General features: G+C 32.3%; 2 protein-coding genes and 1 non-coding gene across 3 annotated transcripts; 1 reads left to right on the forward strand and 2 right to left on the reverse strand.

Annotated features, from left to right (window-relative positions):
* Positions 1-39: 39 nt before the first annotated feature.
* LOC117915738 (beta-glucuronosyltransferase GlcAT14A-like) lies at positions 40-2,845 on the reverse strand. Its single transcript, XM_034831413.1, has 4 exons — positions 1,916-2,845; positions 1,746-1,821; positions 1,533-1,648; positions 40-938 (listed from the first exon to the last, which is right to left on the reverse strand). Exons 1-4 carry the CDS (start codon positions 2,469-2,471, stop codon positions 424-426), a joined length of 1,263 nt encoding a protein of 420 aa, XP_034687304.1. The 5' UTR covers positions 2,472-2,845; the 3' UTR covers positions 40-423.
* A 161-nt stretch (positions 2,846-3,006) lies between these two features.
* LOC117915729 (HIPL1 protein-like) lies at positions 3,007-8,593 on the reverse strand. Its single transcript, XM_034831400.1, has 7 exons — positions 7,984-8,593; positions 7,725-7,882; positions 5,816-6,613; positions 5,487-5,703; positions 4,285-4,463; positions 3,659-3,900; positions 3,007-3,570 (listed from the first exon to the last, which is right to left on the reverse strand). Exons 1-7 carry the CDS (start codon positions 8,084-8,086, stop codon positions 3,162-3,164), a joined length of 2,106 nt encoding a protein of 701 aa, XP_034687291.1. The 5' UTR covers positions 8,087-8,593; the 3' UTR covers positions 3,007-3,161.
* A 268-nt stretch (positions 8,594-8,861) lies between these two features.
* On the forward strand, positions 8,862-8,932 carry TRNAG-GCC. The gene has a single exon. It is a non-coding gene; the product is annotated as a tRNA-Gly (tRNA).
* Positions 8,933-20,844: the final 11,912 nt, after the last annotated feature.

A 20,844-nucleotide genomic window follows, 5' to 3' on the forward strand; every position in this document is an offset into this window, starting at 1 on the left:
GTTATTTTCTGCATACAGCATTGACCTGATTCCAGCACGTAACTCCAAGAGGATGGATGCATTGACAGTTCTTGTTTCTCTAATTATAAGTCATATACATGGCTAAACCAAGAGAATGGTCACAAGAAGTCCCTTGTACACTGTATGTCAAGCTGTTTCCAAGTGACCTTTCTTCATTGTTTTTCCTCTCCCCAGAAGCTGCTTTCTCGTATCAGTGCCTGTCTCCATATGAACCTTTCAATGCATTATATGGTGAGTACAGCATGAAAGATCTGTAGATAGACAAATACATCACCTTCAACTTTTACTATATTACTCTATGCTGGAAGGTGTTCAGTATATGGCATTTGATCATGATAGTCTGCATTCCAATCAGAGCTGAGACCAGTAGTTGGGCATGGTTTTCCCCTGAGAATGCTAACTTTACTTGCACTGCCTTGGCCGGAAATTCTGTTTGGAGAGGAGAGAGACTAAAAGATTTTCCAACCTTTTTGCTCCAGGGCCCGGCTTGAGGACTGAAGGATTGCCCACAACCGAGCAAGGGTCAGTTCCATTTGAGCTGCTTCCAATGCACCAGGCTCCCGGCACAAGCATATCTGGTCTCCGGGACAGAAGCTCAGCATCTATCTTATCAAGAACTGGATCATCTCTTCCGAACTTTCTGGCAAATGGAGCATTGCTACTAATCATCTTGGACATGTCAGTGATGGTGAGCAGGTGGGGATGCTGCTTTGGGGGGTTATCCCATGAAATGAAATGCAGGTCGCTATTGACGGTGGTATTCCGAAACTCTTCGGCATTACAGATGACAGTATGGAAGTAGCCTTCTGGGGAAGAGACAAAGTTTGTGTAATACATTAGGACAGTTCGGGGAAGGTTGTCCCAGCCCCATATGCAGTAGTCTATGAAAGGCCGAGAAAGTGCCACCCAAGCAGAACCTGTTACAGGAAGCCAAACAAGGATGATATCACCAGCAACAATAATTGATTTGAATCTCAGTGCCTCAAAATCTAAAGGTTGACATCATACAGACTGTAATGGGTTCTTTTTCTCGTTCTTTCGTTTTTCCAAGAAAGTTAAATTTGTCAACTTCTGACATAGGAGACTAGAGCAGATAACAATAGAATAATTAGGGATTCAACCTAAAATTCAAAGGGAAGTCTCCAATTCAAAGAAATCTGATCTTCTGGTTTAAGTAAACAAGGTTCCAACACTTACGAACGCGTTGCATCATGTGTTTCACGCATAGAAAAGCGAAAGAAGAAAATAAAAAATAAATTTAAAATTAATAAATTATTTTTATATTTTTCTTTAAATTTATTTTATTTATTTATCTTCATTATTTACAAATTAAATAATTTTAAAATATATAAATTTTTAACTATTTTCATTCATATTTTTCTTAGGAAAACCAAATCTTTTTCTTTCCTTGCTTAGTTGCCATAGCCAAACATAGCCTAAAAGCAGTAGGCTAGAAAACACAGTTAATTTAAGCGAAGAAGAGGCAAATATGAGAGTTCCAGCACTTGAACCTGTAAAGAGCTTGAAGGCCGTGGGGACACTTCGCCTCTGTTTCACCCAGAAAACATTATTCTTCTTTGTCATATACAACCCAGGATCAACAATTATAGGCTTTGCCCTTTGAAATCTAGGGGAAAAGAAAAATGAAAACTAGGTTGAAAAGCCATGGGAAAATCACGAAATCGAACGCAAAAAAATGCAAAGAACTAAGCAAAATCACATACTCCTTCCACCCAATGTTACTCGTATGATCGACGAAGTTGAGATCCCGCGGCAAATACGAAAAGGTGTGCAGCAAATCTGTCAAAAAAGGGACGCAATCATCAAGCCAATCAAACAAAGAAAACTTGAAAACTTCAACTACAAAGTTGCAGAAGGGGCAAAACCCACACACCATCTTGAGTTACGAGTGGGTAATCAGAAGCGCTGAGATTAATAAACCAATCCCAGTCGCCTCCTTCCTTCAACAGAATGGCCGCGGCATGAAGCGTATTCGCCACCATGGTCGGACCACGGTAAGTCACCAGATTGGCCTTCTCCATCATCCACACGTTTTTGACGGACGAAAAAGCCGGGTGGTTACGAATATAATCGCGAAGATGAGAGCGTTCAATTTGTGGGGATTCGAGGTCCAGGTGAATGATGTAGAGGTTGTGGGGATGGTAGAGAGCTTGGAGTGTCCGCTTGAGAGCTCCACAGTCGCCGACGGTGCCGGAGATCAGGTAGGCAAGGCGTGGAGGGAGAGAGACTGGTGTGGGCGAAATGGGTCGGAGCTTATACTCCACAAAGAGGGAAGCAGAGCCGGAGCGATGGAGAGAGAGGAAAGGTATCGATTCAGGTGAAACGAGGGTGGTGAAGAAGAGGACGATGAGCGAGAGAATGGAGCAGGTGGATATGAGCATTATCCATTTGGGGTTTACATGGGTGGGATGGTTCTTGACCCTCTTCATCCTTGTCTCAGGTCAACCAATGGAGTCCAGTCTCTCTCTTCAACACTGTTCACTTGTTGAGCTCACACCCACAGAGCGAGAGAGCTGCCTCAGGTTACAGAAAATGGATCAACGCTCAGCGCTTCAAGCGTCCTCTTCCTTCATTCACTCTTTTTGACCAATGCAAGACCTTATTTCTCAACCAAAACGCATCGTTTTTGCTACTTGAGTTGAATCATTTTGCAATATGACGAGGAAGATAGAGCTACCAGTCAAACTCATCCACTACCATGGTTTTTTACCCATCATGAAAATGTTAAGATTAAAGTAATACCATACAAATAAATGAAATTAGAGTATGAACAATGAGATGTAAAAATATATATGTGACACCATGTGATTGGTGATATCTTTTTACTCCTGTATCTAGCCAGACCTTGGAAATGCATTTAAGGATGACCTACAATAAGACCAAAATTACGGTGCATTTCTCCTCAATCAAAAAGGGAATTCAAAAGCTCAAAGGATATGACAAGGGCCAGAAAAGAGAATAAACTGATTACAAAATCACAAACTCTAGAAATAAGAAAGGTTCATTTATTGGAAAATCTACAACATCCACAAGGGTTAGGGGAGAAGGCATACAGCACCGAAGGTTTAGCTAAACCATTTAAAGGAGATTCTAAATTACAACACTCGTTCCAGACAGCCTCAGAATATATATCCCAGCAGAAGTAACAATGAAGAAAGGAAGAGCAGAAGCTCCTTATCTGCACCAGTCAACTGGTTAGCATAGTTGGAAGTGGGGGGACTTGGGCTGGGGGGACTTGGGCTGGCTGCTGTCACAGTTTCCTTGGAGCAAGTATAATTGCATCGGCTTGGACGAACTACTCTGAACACGCCATTGCTGGTTAGAATGAAAATGTCTTTCCTGTTATCCTCTGCAAATGAGTATATGTATCCCAATGCAGGAAGAGAACTTTCTGGCACAGAGCCACACTGTATGGGAGAGTCACTAGCACAACTGAAAGGAATAGAGGTACCAGTAAAGTTTCCACTGCCTTCCGGTCTCTCAGCAGCTGCCCATATATAACTAGCATACAAATCTCCATACAAGTAACTGAATGTTGATGAAGGTTTACGAGGATTAGTAATTTTTAATTGAGTTTCCAAATATGAAAGGAGAAGAGGATTTGTGGTCTATTTACCTTCCATACATGCATGGATCAGTCATGGAGCGATAGAAATACCCTCCTGACATTGCTGCTGATCCAATTTTTGGATTGACATCTGAGTGCTTATATCCCAATACAGGGAAAATCGGGTTTATTGAGTTAGCAGAGGTATTACCCCCAGGAGTCTGTTCAGGGGTAAAGAGAAGGGGACCTTCATAAACACGCCACCCGTAGTTTCCACCCTTGGTAATAATATCCACCTCTTCATATTGATCCTGTAGGATTTCAAGGATTGCTAGTGTCAAACATGTATGATAAGAAGAATTGTTTTGAGGGAATAAAGAATCAACTTAAAAGAAATATGTAATAGACTTAAAAATGTCCTTGGATGCTTTTGACAGAATTAAAGAAAAAAAAGAGAAACAAATGGTTTGTTAATTGACTGATCAAATGAGCCAATTGCAAGTATGTAAGCTCAAGAGTTGGGAAAAAAAAATTGAGTTTTGTTACCTCATGCAGGTTATATTTTTTGCATCATAAACTAATCAAGAACCTTTTGGTAAATATAGACGGGCACTTTGATAGACATTAGTGTGTGGATAGCCATTGCAAAAGTTCAAGACCATTGAAAGTAATCAAAAGCAAAATGATATCTTAACCTGCCCAACATCACCGCAAAGGAAGTATTCAGGCCTTTCTGAATCAAAGCTGCAACGCCAAGGATTTCTTAATCCTAGGGCCCAAATTTCACGCTCCAATTCCTTATCTTCAGAATAAGGATTATCTTGAGGGACTGAATAGTTCCCCCACAAACCAAGTTCATCTATTTCTTCTCCACCTGAAAATGCATGGCAAACACGGGAAAAGAATGGTTAAAGTAAAGAAATAGATGAAGAAAAGTTTGACCAAAAGCATAAGGATTGAGGAACTACTAGTCTACTGGTATAAACAAATTCATCATAAAAAAATTTATGGATATGAAACAGGAAGACTGACAGGGGTCATTATCTGATGCTACTGTAACTGCACCTGATCACTGAGCATGAATCCACTGGTTTGAGTCTTGAAAGCATGCCACTTACCCAGGACTATCTTTTGTGGACCCACGGTTGGGAAATGGGCATTTAACAGTCAGAACATAACATAGATCTGAAGGAGCATTCTAAGCTACCGTATAGTTTCTTAACAAATGTAGCTTCAATGGCTCTGGCAAAGTCATGGAGATCTCATCATTTTGGTCACTTGGGGGCAGCTAACAGAGGGTTATGGTTTGTGAAAGAGTTCAGTCATCAAAATAATCCCCCAACTTAGTCTGTTCTTTGAACAAAAATCTTGAGCCCGTGAAATAATTGCACTGTTTGCCAAGAGACATGTGAGCCACGCATACTATAAACAAATGGAGGGGTCAAGAGATGACTAGTCATTGGCAGCAGGAAATTTGTCCAGCTGATTAAGGAAGTGTGCATACATTTTTCACCTCAAATTTCATTTTTATTTCTCAACAGAGATTAAGGAGTTAGGATCTCTTCATGCATAGGGCATATGTGTATGCTCAATTAACTACAAGTAATAATAAGTGATGCAATTTTTTCCCTAAGAATTAAATAGAATATGGAAGATAGAGTTACTATGTTCATAATTTTCATTAATCATTAGGAGACGGCCAGTAAAAAGTTGGAAAACATATCAAAACCCCAAGGAAAAGGACCCCTAGGCATAAATAGGTCTCTGCATTGAGAGTTGTACTCGTAAAAATGAAATATGCCATATTCAATCGGCAGTAGAAAGTTCTGATAAAAAGAGGAAAGACAGAAATCAGAAACCTCAAATAGAGAGATGGTTCTGACCCAAGAATACTCACTTGGTATGTTGTCTATGTCAAGCCTCATGATCTTTCCAAGCAATGATTTCTTGTTTTGGGCAAAATTATATGGATCACCTTTGCTCCCACCATCCCCCATCATCAAGTATAAGTACCCATCAGCAGGTCCAAACAGGATCTGGCCACCATGATTAGATGTAAATGGGAGGCCCATTGTGAATATTCTTCTCATTTCTGATGGTTTGGCACTTGTTGCCTGGAAATAGATCATGATTCAATTAGGCTAAAACCACAGTGAAAATCATGCCTGCAAAAAATAAAAAAAGAAAAATGGAAAAAACAAATCTGAAAAGTGTTTTGATGTTTACCGAGGAAGGGTCAGATGCAGTCCCATTTGCAGTGAACTCTGCAACAACAGCATGATACTGGCACGGCTGAACTCCACTTGAAGGATCTATCTTTGAAGGATCACAGTTCACATCTGAATTACATGAACACCTTCCCGAGCATACAGGTGATTTAACCTTATCACAATTGTATGAAGCAAAGAAGCGTCCATTATGGGCAAAGTTTGGATGAAAAGCCATACCCATCATCCCAGCTCTAGGATCAGAAAGAACAAGGTCTGTTATATCTACAAAAGGATCAGATTCATCAAGTTCCAATGTTCCTCCTGAACCCTGCTCGGGAACAGAGGCCAACCAAATTTTACCCGCTTGGCTAGAGAAGAAGGCTCTATTAGAGCCATCAGGATGAGCAACCATATTGATGTAAGATCCATTGCTAATTTTCTCAAGGCACATGCCCTTAGGGGGAACAATAGTTTCAGTATTTTCAAGTGAAACTGCCTCACCATCAAAACATATTGATCCATTATCAGAAGAACCACCGAAGGCATCACAGAAAACACTTTTGGACTGCCAGAGTTCGGTTAGCTTGGAAGCGGAGGAATTAACTGATACTCCACCTCTACCTTGCAATGAAGGGGCAAAGGGAGAATTTGAGATAAAAACATTTTGGCATTCATCCCAGACATTTGAACAAAAGCTACTTGTAGTCTGTTTTGACATGGATGAGTTCCCTGAATCAGTGGAGTTGCAAAGAACAGGAACTGGACGAGGCCCCAATTGTACCTTGAATAGCTCTGCTGAGAACGGATCACATGTCTGCAAATGATGAAAATTAAAAACCAATGACCTTGTGGAATTTTCATGCAATGACTCAAATTACATTTAATGAATTCTTAGTTTATGATAGTCAACAGCTAAAATTTTGTGAGCCATGTTATCAGTTTCACATCTTTGTTGGGATCAACCCAAAACCAGTATTGAGAGGGGCTTCAAAAGGAACTATTTGGTAACCATCTCTGCAAGTTTATCTCTTCTCAACGGTGCTATAAACCTTGAAACAAAAATCTTATAAAGGTGAGAGGAAACAAATTATCACAACAGTCAAGCAGTTGTGCATATAATTATGTTCTGAAGACTCGTTGAATGGATGTGATAGACAATTGCACTTAAATTTCTTTGCAACTACCTTTGTATTAAATCACTAGTGTTATGCCGATTCTAATGAACAGATTCAGTGAAGCCAGTCAATCAAAGTTTCAGCTGTCAGGAATCAATTAACAGCTATTCATTTTTACCTCATTGGTTGCATAAAATATGCATATGCTTTGGATTGTTTCATCCAGAATCTTTCAGGAAGCCTACACCTCATAATCACATAACAAAATCCATATCCTCATGTACTAATATTTGCCATAACAAAAGTGAACAACTGGCACAAATTTGGTAAATTGATTTTCACCATCTTCAGGACATAATCCATCAGTGGAGCAGCTTCAGCAACAAAAACAACACCACTGATGACAACAGATTATGTGCAGAAGGTTTTGAGCAGATCCCTTTGCATATTCATAATCCCTTACTCAAATTCCAAAGAAAATCAATCATGTCAAACAACAGTAATTTGAAAAGAAATGAAGCAAGTAGGAACCATGATTTACACTAACTAAACTCTTTAACTCTTTGTTAATGAAGGAACTGATCAGATTATAGGCATTCGTACTACATCAATGGTAAAATACAAGACTTTGATGGAAAATCTAACCTAGCTGAGTTAAATGAAAGATGGGCACATCAATTTCAAATTTGTAAAAAGACCAAAATATCGATCTACTTTGATGCTCAACAACCAATGAATCATGATGAGCTTGATATATGGAAAATTTCTTAACAAGCCTTCTTCACTACAATTTGGTTAGTGAGGTCTCACCGCACAGAGGATTGATTTCATAAGAGAAGCACAGCCCTCATCAGAGATATTCATTGCTTGAAATTGTTTCTGCAGTTGCAGATCTTTGGCTGAGTCACAGCACACACTCCCATTATAAGGACAAAAGGCAAGAGGCTTCTTTGGAACGAGGGGAGCCCCTGTTTAAAACAAAAAGCAAAATGAGCAAAATATATATATATCCAACAGAGTGAAGATCAAGCAAAAACAAAACTAGGGTAAGTATGAAAGAGAGACTTACTCAAGTCAGTACACAAGGGGAGTGAAGAAGAAGGACAAGGCAGCAGCAGCAGCCCCAGCAATATTTGATAAAACAGGAAAAGGTTGGTGAGAGAACCAGTCATCTTTTCCAACAAAAGGGTACAGGCAGTTGGAGTACCAATCCTCCGCTACCTCCTCAAAGAGATGCTCATAAATCTAACATTTCCATTGGAGTTCCTCTGTTTTCATGGAAAATCCCATAATCTCTCCCTCTCTTTTCCTCTCATTTAATATTCTCTTTGCTTTAACACCACTGGATGGCTGTTGGAAAACATTAATCAGCACCCATCACTGGGAACAATCCACTTGACCTGGATACCCAAACAGGGAAACAGCACAAGTTTGACTTTTCTCCAATTATAGAACCCAGCTCTTGATGGGGGCAGTTAAAAAGTGCATGTCGTTGAGTTGGGGGAACGAGAAAATAGATTATAGCACCACAGAAAATTCAGAAAAATAGACATTTGAGTTAAGGGTTTGAGCTCAAACTTTTCATTTCAGACAAACCAACCCCAACATGTGATTGCGGATTCTCTCAGATACAATACATTTTTCAATATGAACGTGCCACAGACAAGACCCACTTTCCACAGTTTTATATATATATATATATATATAAATATCCCAACACAAGATGCCTTGAATGCAGAAGTTGAATAATGGTGGAATTGAGCGAGTCAAATCTATAATGTGAGTGAAGACCACGAGCCCGCCTTTACCGACTGATATCCAAAAGTCGGGAAAAGATAAGTGGGCTCCAAAGCTTTTCACATGACAGCCGCCCGTCCTTTAATCGAACAGACGTTGGGCTTTACAAAAAAATATCCATAAAAATAATAGCAGGGGTTCACTCCATCTGCACCAGTGGTCTAGTGGTAGAATAGTACCCTGCCACGGTACAGACCCGGGTTCGATTCCCGGCTGGTGCACACTTTTGATTATTTTATTGTTTGGGGTCTTTACCAACCCAATTCTGATTAGGCTACTGCCAGGCAAGTCTCCTCACCATAAATCTGAATTAAATAATTCATTATTATGGGGGCCTAATGTGAAGATTTATGATTATATTTGAATTTTCTATTTAGTTTTTTATTTTGTATATCATTTAAAAATAAACGCAATAAAATTAATAATCACATATATTAGTATTTAATTGTTCTTATTCAACTTAATCATTTTTTGTCATTTTTCTTTCTTCTCATGTCTATTTTTTTTTATTAAAATTATAATTGGTCATATTCTCTTTATTTTTAATTATTCTATATTTTATTATTATTATTATTATTATTATTATTATTTATTTTCTAGTTCAATTATTAAAATGAATAAATTAATGTTGAATACAAAAAATGTCATTCATTCCCCATAATATTTTTTTCTTTGTTCTTTAGACTTGATATTAACTCTTATAATAAATTAAAATTTTGTGTACAAAATATTATTATTTTTTATTTAAGTAAACTAATTTTAATATAACATATTCGATATGAATATATAAATATTCTTTATGTAGGCATATTAAAGGAATTTGCACTAACTAAAATTAAAAGCATGGAAAAAAAAAATCCATATATTTGTTAAATTATTAAATTAATTATATTAATTTGATATATATTTTTTAAAATACATAATTTAATGTTTTATTCATTCAAATTTATTTATCTTTATAATGTAGAATTTATACTTATTACAAAAATTAAAAATAAAAATCATTATCCATTACAATTGATATTTTCTCAAATAAATATAACTATCCAATAGACTTATTATTTTCTCAAATAAACATAATTTTTTTTTTGTTTTTTATTACAATTCTATCTCTCTAAAAGCAAACTATTATTAGGAATATGAAAAAGCTTGATCGTGTTTGATAAAATTATTAATAATAAATTATTTTAAAAAATAATAAATTATAAAATTTTGTTTTAAAAATATTATATAAATTGATATTAAATATTTTAAAAAAATCTAAAGAAATAATTTGAAAAGGAATGGAACACAAATATATTCTAATTAACAAAAATATATTATGCAATAAAAAGAGTAGATATAAAAATGATATATATATGTTTGAGTTTTTTTTTTATTCATTAATAAAAATGATAACTTTTGTTAAAAATTAAAATTTTAGGCTTATTATAGAAGCTTGGTTTTTTGGATAAAATTATTAATATTTCATCACTTAAAAAATATTGATAAAATATAAAATTGTGTTTTAATCTTTTTTTTTTTTAAGGCACACATTATCATTATATGAAGATCTTATTTTTATTTAACTTATTTATCTGTGTTGCCTACTTCTCTTTATTATCTATTCATTAATTAAAAAAAGGCAATTATTTTTAAATATTTAAGATTATTAGGAAATAGATTGTTTTAATAAGACTGATAATATATAATTTTCTTTGTATACCTATAGTTCTTTTATCTACTTTTCTCATTTATTTATTTATTAATAAAAAAAGGGAGAATTATCTTTCGGGGGTAAATGGACCCCCAAATTAACAAAAGGTCCATATAACTCTTCAAATTGAGTTGAAGGATATGAAATAGTAATGGACAAATATACCCTTTAAGAACACATATAAAATATTTTATAAAATTAAGTTAAATAATTTTTTTTCAATAATTTTTTTTCAAAAATACTAAATTAAATAAAAGTAGTTTTCAAAAATATTAAATTAAATTTTTTTTTCAAAAATATTAAATTAATTTTTTTTTTCAAAAATATTAAATTAAAATTTTTTTTCAAAAATATTAAATTAAAATTTTTTTTCAAAAATATTAAATTAAATATTTTTTAAAATATTGAATTAAATAAATTTATTTTAAAAAATATTAAATTAAATAAAAGTATTTAAAAAATATTAAATTAAATAAAAGTATTTTAAAAAATATTAAATTAAATAAAAGTATTTTAAAAAATATTAAATTAAATAAAAATATTAAATTAAATAAAAATATTTTTCAAAAATATTATTTTTTTTTTCTCAAAATCAACAAAGGGCATTTTTGGAAATACTGAAGGATGATATCCTTCAACTCAATTTCCATACTTTCATTGGGTCTTGGGCTCAATTTGAAGAGTTATATGGACCTTTTGTTAATTTGGGGGTCCATCTACCCCTAAAACATAATTCTCCCTAAAAAAAATAGTATGATAAACACTAAAATATTTAAAAGAAAAGAAAAGAAAAAAAAAGATACATATGAGAGTCTTGGTTTGGTAAATATCATGTGTTTGAGGGGAAAACAGATGATATAGTTAGATAGTTTATAATTGGTCTGCCACTAAGTAGATTTCGTCCGCATGAGATGGGCTAATTTTACCTGGTAAGGATAAGTCATTTCATCGGAAGTGATTTATACCTGGACGAAATTGTGTGAATATTTAAATTTTGATATTTTTCTTTTTATATAACATCCCTGACCTTAAACGTTTGTTAGGGAGATAATTAACTCACTCCAAATCATAATTTAAATTAGAATGATTATTTTTTTAAAATAAGATTTGGTTAATCTTAATTTTGATGATAATAAAATAAGATTTTATAAATAATGTTTTATTTTAAGTATGGTTTAAGCATAAAGATTTGTAAAGTAACCATTATAAAAACAAATCAAGTCAATGGAAAATAAAAAAGAAGACCTCAAAGAGAAGAATTTTCAAGATTGTGTTTAGGATCTCTTTGTAAGGTTGTTGGTACATTAAAATCATACATTTTATCTTTTACTTGAATATTTAAAATCATTTGAGTACCAATTTGTTTTAAATTCTTTTATAATTGAATGATCTCATGTTTTTAGTTAAAACATTGTATTAAATGCTTTTTAAGCTTATTTTAAAGGGTTTTAAGAAATTGATTACAAGTTACCACAGGTTCTATAGCTTAAATCGAGATTCTTTACGTACCTCATAACATAGATAAAAATACCACGATTTTTGGCGAAATATTGTCGACAAAGCATGTGTTGGATGGTTTCAATATAAATCTAGGGTTGATAAGTTGATGGCTCAATTTTTTTGACTTTTTTTCGCCATTTATCGCCTATATATTGGTGACACAACGATATTTTCAGCATTATCTTTCATTTTTTTGGTCATGTTAATGGCCCCTTTTCCCATTTAATGGCAAAATGTCTTGGGCCTTAAGATGTGGATCACGGCCCGGTCAAGCTATGAAACTGCTAAGCTAGAAGCTGTATAGTCCCAACCCTAATAAGGGATGGTGACTTTGGCCTATGCTCCATTTAAGTAGATATAACAGTGTTTTTCTGTGATAATTTAATGTGGTCGCCTCTTAAAGAGTTGAAAACACAAAAAAGCTTCAAGATCAAGGTTTGAACCTGAATCTTTGGTGTGAAATAAATTGGCCCTCAACAACCAAACAATATTTGAAAAACACATGTAATTTATATATATATATATATATATATATATATTATAAATTGAAAATTAATTAAAATAATTTTTTATTATAAATAAGTTAATTTTAATTATATTAATATGTATTTTATATAATAAATTAAATATAAGATATTATAAATTTATAAATAAAATTTTCAATATTACAAAATAAAAAATATTAAATACATCCTTATTTTAATATTAATGTGTTTTCAAACTCAATATATTATTGTCTAATGTTGCATGTATTAATTTCATCCTTAAAACAACTTCAATGTATACATTATTATTTTTTCTATCATTTTTTGAAGTTTTAATTAATTTTCATTCATCAATATTTTTTATCAAAATATTCACTGATATTTTATGACATATTCTAATATATCCATAAAATCTAACTATCGATATATCCATAAAAACCGATATTTTCATCATTGCCTTATAGTGCACCTAATTGAGGTAGGGAGCAATTGATTGAGTCGGTTAGCTCGATTGATTGAGGTGCATTTACATACACTCTCTTCTAGTAGCATACATTTAATCAGTCAAGGTTAAACCTCAATCAATTGAAGTGAAGCCTAATAGTCACTTACTAGAAGCATTTATTGTGAACCGCTAATAAATCAGTTGAATCAATGCTTGATTAGACGACCCTCAAATTGTGCCTAATGGCTAGTTTGAGTTCCAAACTCCTATAAAAAAAGCTTCAAACTTCATTATTTTTAAAAAAATCTTAACATTCCAAAATCTTTCTAGAATATATTTGAGCCTTGGGAAAGAGTTTTTTTAGTACAAGTTGTTTCAAAACTTGCATATTCATTTAGTGCACCTCAATCCTTGTTTATCTTGTATCATTTGAGCTCAAATTTTGTTTTATGATTTTGTGAGAATATTTCCTATAATTTCTTGTAAACCTTTGAAAGGAAAAAAAAATCTAAATGTGATGTATCACTTAGGAATTTTCAAGTGTGGAATATCACTTGAGGGATTGTTCAAGAATAAGACATCTCTTGAGCATTGTAAAGAGTTCTTGGAGTCATACATCTAAGAGGATTGATTGAAAATGGAATCTAATTGTAAAGCTTGAAGGCTTAAGTTGGAAGCTTCAAAATAATGGAATTGACCTTCACTCGATTAGGAGTTTGAAGAGAGTGGACGTAAGTCAGGTTATACTAAACCATTATAAAAATGAGTTCTTGTATTTTCTATGGCTTCCATACTCTATTTTATATACAATTGTTTTTTCATTATATTTATTATATATTTGCATACGATTATCTTTTGCATTCACATAATTTAAATTTACAAAAAAATATCATCACCCTATTTACACCTTCTCTAAGGGGTCCTTCCTCATCTCAATAGGTGTGATATAAAACAACTAACAATATATATATATATATATATATATATATATATATATATATATATATATATATATATATATATATATATATATATTGCTAATAAAGCAAAGCAATCCATAATATAACAACGAAAGCAAATGTCTACAAAATATGTATGCCTTATAAGTCAATTACAGTTCAACATTGTAGACTAAATAGATTAGGTTGACAATTTTGTTTCAATTATAAATTATTTTAACACATTTAATTTTCTTAAGTCTTAATGGTTTTTTTTATTGAATTCAAGCTATGTTAGTATCAATTTAGCATGAGGTAATTATGTGTTTAGAGTTTGAGAAAAAGTAATGGCAATATAAGATTAGGGTAAAGTTGAAAAAATATAAATACATGAAAAAAAAGAGTTGGAAATACAATAAGAAAGGTGAAAAAAACTTTTAAATGCCTAACATGGGCGATTCAAACATCCTTCCATAGTTTGAACATTTGGTATGGCATGATTCAAATTCCTCTTGGCAATTCAAACCTCCTTTAGGTTAGGTAGTTTGAACACCTTAGGATACTTCAAACAATCCTCCTTGAGGTAGTTTGAACATTTGAGATGTTTTATGTGAAAAACATGTTTTTGTTTTTAATTATGTAAAATTTCAATTTTGGTGAAATATTGCCTTCTAAGTTTTCTCTAACTAAAATTCCTTGGGTTTGTCCATAAAAACCTAGGTTTAGGACTATTAATGGTGTTGATGTAATCAAGAACATTATTGTTGCTTTGGCTTACTCTTAAACCCTCTAAACATTTCAAGAACAAGTCTTGAAAGTTTTTTCAGTGGAAAAAGCAAGGTAGTGTTGCACAATCCTTTAGTCTTAGCATGAAGTTGAGGTGATCTAGTAAGGAGTAGGAAGCACTATGTCAACGACATGAAAAATGAGTATAAGTATTGACAAATATAACATCCTTGGGAGTAGGTGTGTCCATGTCAAACAAAATTGTGTACTCTTTTTTTATATTTAGTGGATTGTATCTATGATCAATAGGCCATGGTTTTATGCTTAGAGAGGTTTTGGTTGAAACTTTGCAAGTGGTTTCTATGTACGTTGAGAAAATGTCCCACCAAATACTTAGAAATTCTCATGGCAGAACTCTAATCCACTGTTCAATGGCAATCAAAATGCCTACCAACATAACAACTAGAAGGGAAATCTAGTACTCTTGTTTTGCATTTTGTTTTGTTGCTTCAAACCAAGGAAACAAAACATGAAAAAAAAAAAAAAAAAAAAAAACAACAACAACAACAAATGAAAAGATCATCCAATGAAGCTTCATTTCATGGGTCATCAATGAGCCTACTAATTGGATGTGAAAAATTGACAAATATAATTATTGACATGATTCTCAAGCATCTCACAATAGAATCAAAACAGAGTGAGATTAGCAAAGATTAGCAATGGCAAATAAGGATTCAGGATCAAATTCCAATAACCAATGAGTGACATTTACTATCCACTCCCAAGTGAGCCATTATTATTCAAATATCAACAGGAAATGTAGAAGAACAATAAGAATCCAAATGAACAAATAAATCCATTATATTCATACTTGGAAGAACTCTTCTCCAACAAGGTTTTACTGGGATTCAAGTGTCTTGTGTCATCTTCCAAAAACCCACGAAACCAGTGAGCACTACACCATTTTTCTCTACTTCTCTACTATCCTCTCTCTTTCTTGCTTTTTTCTCTTTGAAGATTTTCTTTTTTAAGGCTTCTTTCTTTGTCCATTCAGGAATCCTAACCTATCTCTTTTCCCATGCATCATTTTTCACCACTGGTTTTTCAAAACTTAGTCTTTTCCCATGCAACCCACCGATTCCCATGCAACCCCTCTCCTCATTTCATCTTCTCTTGCTTCCATGGTAAGTCTTCTTCCAAAATCATTTTTTTTTGTTAAATGAATATGTAAATAAAATAAAAAAAATATAATAATAATAATAATAATAATAATAATAATAATAATAATAATAATAATAATAAGCATTGACTAAAAAGAAAAGTAAATAAGAAAATTGAATAAATAAATAAATAAATAAATAAATAAATATGTAAACAAATATTTAAATAAATATATAAATAAATTTATTTAGTATATATTTTTCTTCACAATGATAGAAAACTCTTTTTTTTTTCTTTTTTTCTTTAGGAGGACACTTGTTTATGTTTTGAAAATTATTCAATGATACACTTACCATTTCTAAGAATAGAAAAAAAAAAAAAAAATCATATGCAACCTTCTCCATTAGCATGAAGATAGAATCTTCAATTTCTTGTTATTATCAAAGTAATTATTAAAGCATTTACTTTTTACCTCTTAGAAATAAGTTTTTGATACAAACATCGTCACGAAAAAAAGGATAACAAAATAAATGGGAAGAATAGAAAGTAAATTTTAGTAAGACACAAACTAGAAATTCATGATCTAGATAATAGGAAAATAAGTTGAAAAGATGGGAACCCAATATTCAATCAATAACTGAATCAAAGCTAATCTATCTTAGTTTGTAAAAATCACATGTCCAAACTCCACTAAAAATCAACTCTTTCAAACACCATATATAAATAAAAAAAATGCTAAATAAGTCTGGAAATAAAAAACCTAACACTCAAATTTAGCATATATTAGGCTAACAACAAAACTAAGAAAAGAAAACAAATAAAAATATTTTATTATACTATGAGGAGAACTTAACAAGAGCACTGTTATGAAGAGTGTAAAGTTAGAATAATTAGGAGAAACCCTAAAATGCTACAACACCCACATTGGCATTTTAGACTAAAAGATAAATAATTATGAATCAATGAAGTAAAAAACTAAAAATAAAAAGGAATATGGAAAACTACCCATGCAACAAGGATCCTCTCTGCAAAAACTATTGGATTGGAAAATAAATTGATAATAATGGTGATTGAAAATAGAGTATGGTTGTAGGGGTGAGGATTGATGAACTTGGGTTTCTACATTTTTTTTTTCGCTTTGTGAGATTTCTTAAACCCCTTATTCCTTAAAACATTGACCTTTTGGGATGTGCTTTTTATTGAGGTTTCTAAGAACTTGTGAACCTTCAAACCAAAACCATACTTTCGTTTCTTAAATGTCGGACCAGAGAAAGAGAAATGCTTAAATTTGAAAGGAGGCTAATAATCCAAATATCCCTAAAAATAATTGAATTAAGCATAAACACATCAAGCATGCTAAAAACCTAGGAAACAGAGCCTCACACCATTTATTATAAAGTTTATTTTAGATTAATTAGGACAATTCACTAACATTCATTCATCCAAAACATAATAAAAACATGAATATGTATGAGTTATATGGTAAAAACATGAAATTTTTTTCTCTATGTAAAAGTAAAACCTTGATAAGTAACGGTTCATGATTGATATTTAGGATGGTGGTTTTTAAATATTACCATCGTAATAACTAGACAATACATACTATAAGCAACATTTGGGCACAAATTGAGGGGGATACTCGACCACCATTAGCGCACTTACAATAAGTAAGGAATAAGGAGTTGAAAGAGTGTAGAATCACCTGGTTTGTTGCTCTGTGGTGGAGTTTGTTAGAGAAGAATGGAGTTTTGGTGCTTAATCTCTCTAACGAGTCACAAAATGGAGATTAAAAAATGATGTCTAGTTTTTGCTACTCAAGATCTCATACTAGGGTTTGGAAATGCACTGTGTGATAAGATCTCTAGTGTCCAGAGACTTATTCAGAGTCACTAATCAATATAGCTTGTAATTCATTAAGCTCTAAGGGTTTGTCGGGGTTTTACAAAAATGAAGGGAATGTTTAGTGCACTATGAGGTCATGGGATAGAATGGGAAATATGAGCGCCATATATAAATGTGTTATTTTGATGTTGCTTTTATGGAATGCCAAGGTAAAAATAAATACTAAAGATGCTAATTGGAAACGGCGTGCTATAGGAAGCGTTATTATTCTCCACCAAAAAGTGCCATGGTCTAACATTTTCCTTCTAAGCGCTAAAATTGACCACTTATTTACTTAATTGCCCATATAAAAGCCAAATAATGATGTTTTTTTTAAAGCGCCAAGGAATCAAGCGACATAAATTATATTTTTTGTATTAGTCATAGTCTCTATTGAATTGCCCAAATCCATGAACTAACTGTGAACAACTTATCATCTTGCAAGGAAACCATGACTTTTATCTTCTATGCAACTCCTAATAAACCCAATTCATGCACGATGTAAGTAATATGGGTCTAAATGTTCAAATCAATATCAATACAAAAACGGATAGCAAGTGAAGGGTTAAGCCTAACTTGTTACATCGTGTCTTACTTTTAAGGCCTCTATCCTAACATAACTCTCATTAGGGATTAATTCTTTATAGTTCTATCTATTCATGAATTAACTAATCTTGAATTAACTAGGAACTAAAAAGGTTAACAAATCCAAAGTTAGACTTTGCAAGCTTGGACTACTTATTCTTCCCCCTTCCACCTAACCTCTAGGACCTCCAATGTCCTTCCTTTTTAGGTAGTTTTTGTGATTGAAGAGTACATTTTCGGCTAGTTAAATTTTTAAAAAATAAGTGTCCATTTTAATACGCTTCTTGTTTTCTATTTCTAAAATTAGAAAATCATAATAACTTTTGTAATAAGATACAAAAAGTTTTAATAGTTTACACTGAAAATGTAATGGTTTAAAAAATTGAGATATTTAAAGATTTTTACTATCTCAAAATTTAAAAATTTTGAAGTAATTTTTAAAAATATAAGGTAAATTTATTCTTTTTTGTGCAAGATGTTCTACTTTTATATAAAAGACAATATTATTTTTAAAAACAAAAAGTAGGAAGTGTATCCAAATAGATGCTAAATTTCTTTACTTTTTATTTCTATGATTCTTCGTTCATGGAACCTCAAAGAGTAGGATCATCCATTAATTATCCTTTATTCTTTGATAGAAATAGCAATAATGGAAATTTTAAATGATTTTTTTTTTCAAAAAATGCAAGATAAAAAAATATAGAACTTAATGAAATTTGGGTGGTTAACTTCTATTCTTGTGGAAAAAAACGAAATACTAATAAGTGAAACTAGACCTAAACAAGAACATGAAAAAATTGATAATGAAGGCAACGAAGCCAATGGTAAGGCTCATTATTTTATTTTTAATGGTGTGAATCTTGATAAATTTCACAAGTAGCAATGTATAAATTGAAGTCTAATATATTATGGCAAATATTTAGGAGGGAATTTCTTCTGTAAAGTTGTTCAAACTTCATGTTAATTTTAGAGAGATTTTGGAAAAACCTACAAACTTTTTACTAAACAATACGAAAATATAAAGAGGAAAATGACAAAACTTTAAAAGAAGAAAATTTTGAAACTACCTTACTAAACATTATACATAAGATACAATAATATATAACATCTTTGTCAAACTCGTGATATGTTATAGAGTTAAGCATCAAAATTTTGCTAAGAAGATAATGAAAATGGTCAATTGTATGACACTTTATAAAGTCTACTAATTGCATAACTAAGGAAACAAAAGGAAAAGAAATAGTGTCAAGTGACAGGTGATGATGAATAAAATAACAATCAATCTTAATATGTTTCACATACTCAAAAAAAAAAAAAAAAATAGAATAATGAGTATCTAGATGACGCTTTGATATAAAGTCCCTCAAATGTACTGAAAAATACAAACAATAGCTACCCCTAATGACCAATAATAGAGGAAGAGACAAACTTACTATGTGTACTATATATGAAACATCAAGTCATGTAATTATGAGATAGACTAAGCTCCCAACAATTGTACAGTATAAAGTTGGAGCATTTAAAGGAACATTATTTGGAGTATAATTAACATTATGCTCTAAAGGAGTCTTGACTAGTCTAGGTTGATCACTAATGCAAGCTTTATGAAGAATATCAACACTTAGAAAAAAAACATCTATGTGGAAAGAAAGCAACTTTAAAATGTTTATCTAAAGGAGTCTTGACTAGTCTAGTTTGATCACTAATGCATGCTTTATGAAGAATATCAACAACATATTTACACATAGAAAAAAAATATCCATGAGAAGATGAATCAACTTTAAAATGTTTATATAAATTTAAATATGAAATATAGAATCATGCATAGTAGGTTGAAAACCAAGATAACTAATGATCACTATAGGAAATTTCTCAAACCAAGCATGAAGAGCTTGCTTGAGACTATATAATTCCTTTTTGATTTGACATGTCTTCATAGCTTTATTATACTACATGAGCTCTCAATCTTAAAAGAATATTGAGCTAATACGGAGGTTTTCATGGATGAAAACTTGAAACTATTTTATATTCCTTATAGATTGGTCACTGTTGATGAAGGTAGGTGGTGATATGTATCCTCAAGATAGATACCATGATATTACATGGGTTTGAGATAGTATATTCCCTTGGGTGATCCTAAGGATTTATGATCGTGAAATTTGTAGCCATAATATTTCTTTTAGTGGAAATTGACATATGCTCTTGATGAGCTAGAATATATCAATTGATCATATAATTGAAAGATTTGAGACTCAAAAATTACATAGATAGTATTGAGAGGTAGATAACTTCTATCTCGTTAGATTATGGACACTAGTTCATGAAGAGCTTGAATGCAATAGTTAGTAAGTCACATACTTGATTTTCTATCATGAGTTAACATTATAGAATATTAGAGTGTAGTTGGCTCTTTTTAGTGAAATCTTGAGTCAACTTCATAGTTGGATTATGAGGGAGCCAATGTTTTCCTATATGTCCTAATGACATCCACTCGAACTCACACTTCTTGGCAACATGTTATTTTGAGGGACATTAGGGTTTGTATTCATATGCGTGCATAAAGGCATTTTAGTAAAAATTTAGAGCTGCACAAGTGTTTATGAATGATTCTTTAAAATTGTATTAATTATTTAATTGGAGCCTAATAGGACTAATTAATTAAGTAGTGACCCAATTGGCTAGATAAGTGATCCAAGCACAAGATTGGCTCAACTTA

Source organism: Vitis riparia, chromosome 1 (assembly GCF_004353265.1).
Source record: "Vitis riparia cultivar Riparia Gloire de Montpellier isolate 1030 chromosome 1, EGFV_Vit.rip_1.0, whole genome shotgun sequence".
NCBI classification, from domain to species: Eukaryota; Viridiplantae; Streptophyta; class Magnoliopsida; order Vitales; family Vitaceae; genus Vitis; species Vitis riparia.

Bases quoted from the DNA above. Each gene is read 5' to 3' on its own strand.
- LOC117915738 (XM_034831413.1), bottom strand. From the start codon at position 2,471: ATGAAGAGGGTCAAGAACCATCCCACCCATGTAAACCCCAAATGGATA. The intron at 1,822-1,915 runs GTGTGTGGGTTT...CTTTTTTGACAG, and splicing joins CCCACTCGTAACTCAAGATG to ATTTGCTGCACACCTTTTCG. The intron at 939-1,532 runs GTTCAAGTGCTG...TTCCTGTAACAG, and splicing joins GGCCTTCAAGCTCTTTACAG to GTTCTGCTTGGGTGGCACTT.
- LOC117915729 (XM_034831400.1), bottom strand. From the start codon at position 8,086: ATGACTGGTTCTCTCACCAACCTTTTCCTGTTTTATCAAATATTGCTG. The intron at 5,704-5,815 runs GTAAACATCAAA...ATCTATTTCCAG, and splicing joins CTGCATCTGACCCTTCCTCG to GCAACAAGTGCCAAACCATC. The intron at 4,464-5,486 runs GTGAGTATTCTT...ATGCATTTTCAG, and splicing joins TGACATAGACAACATACCAA to GTGGAGAAGAAATAGATGAA.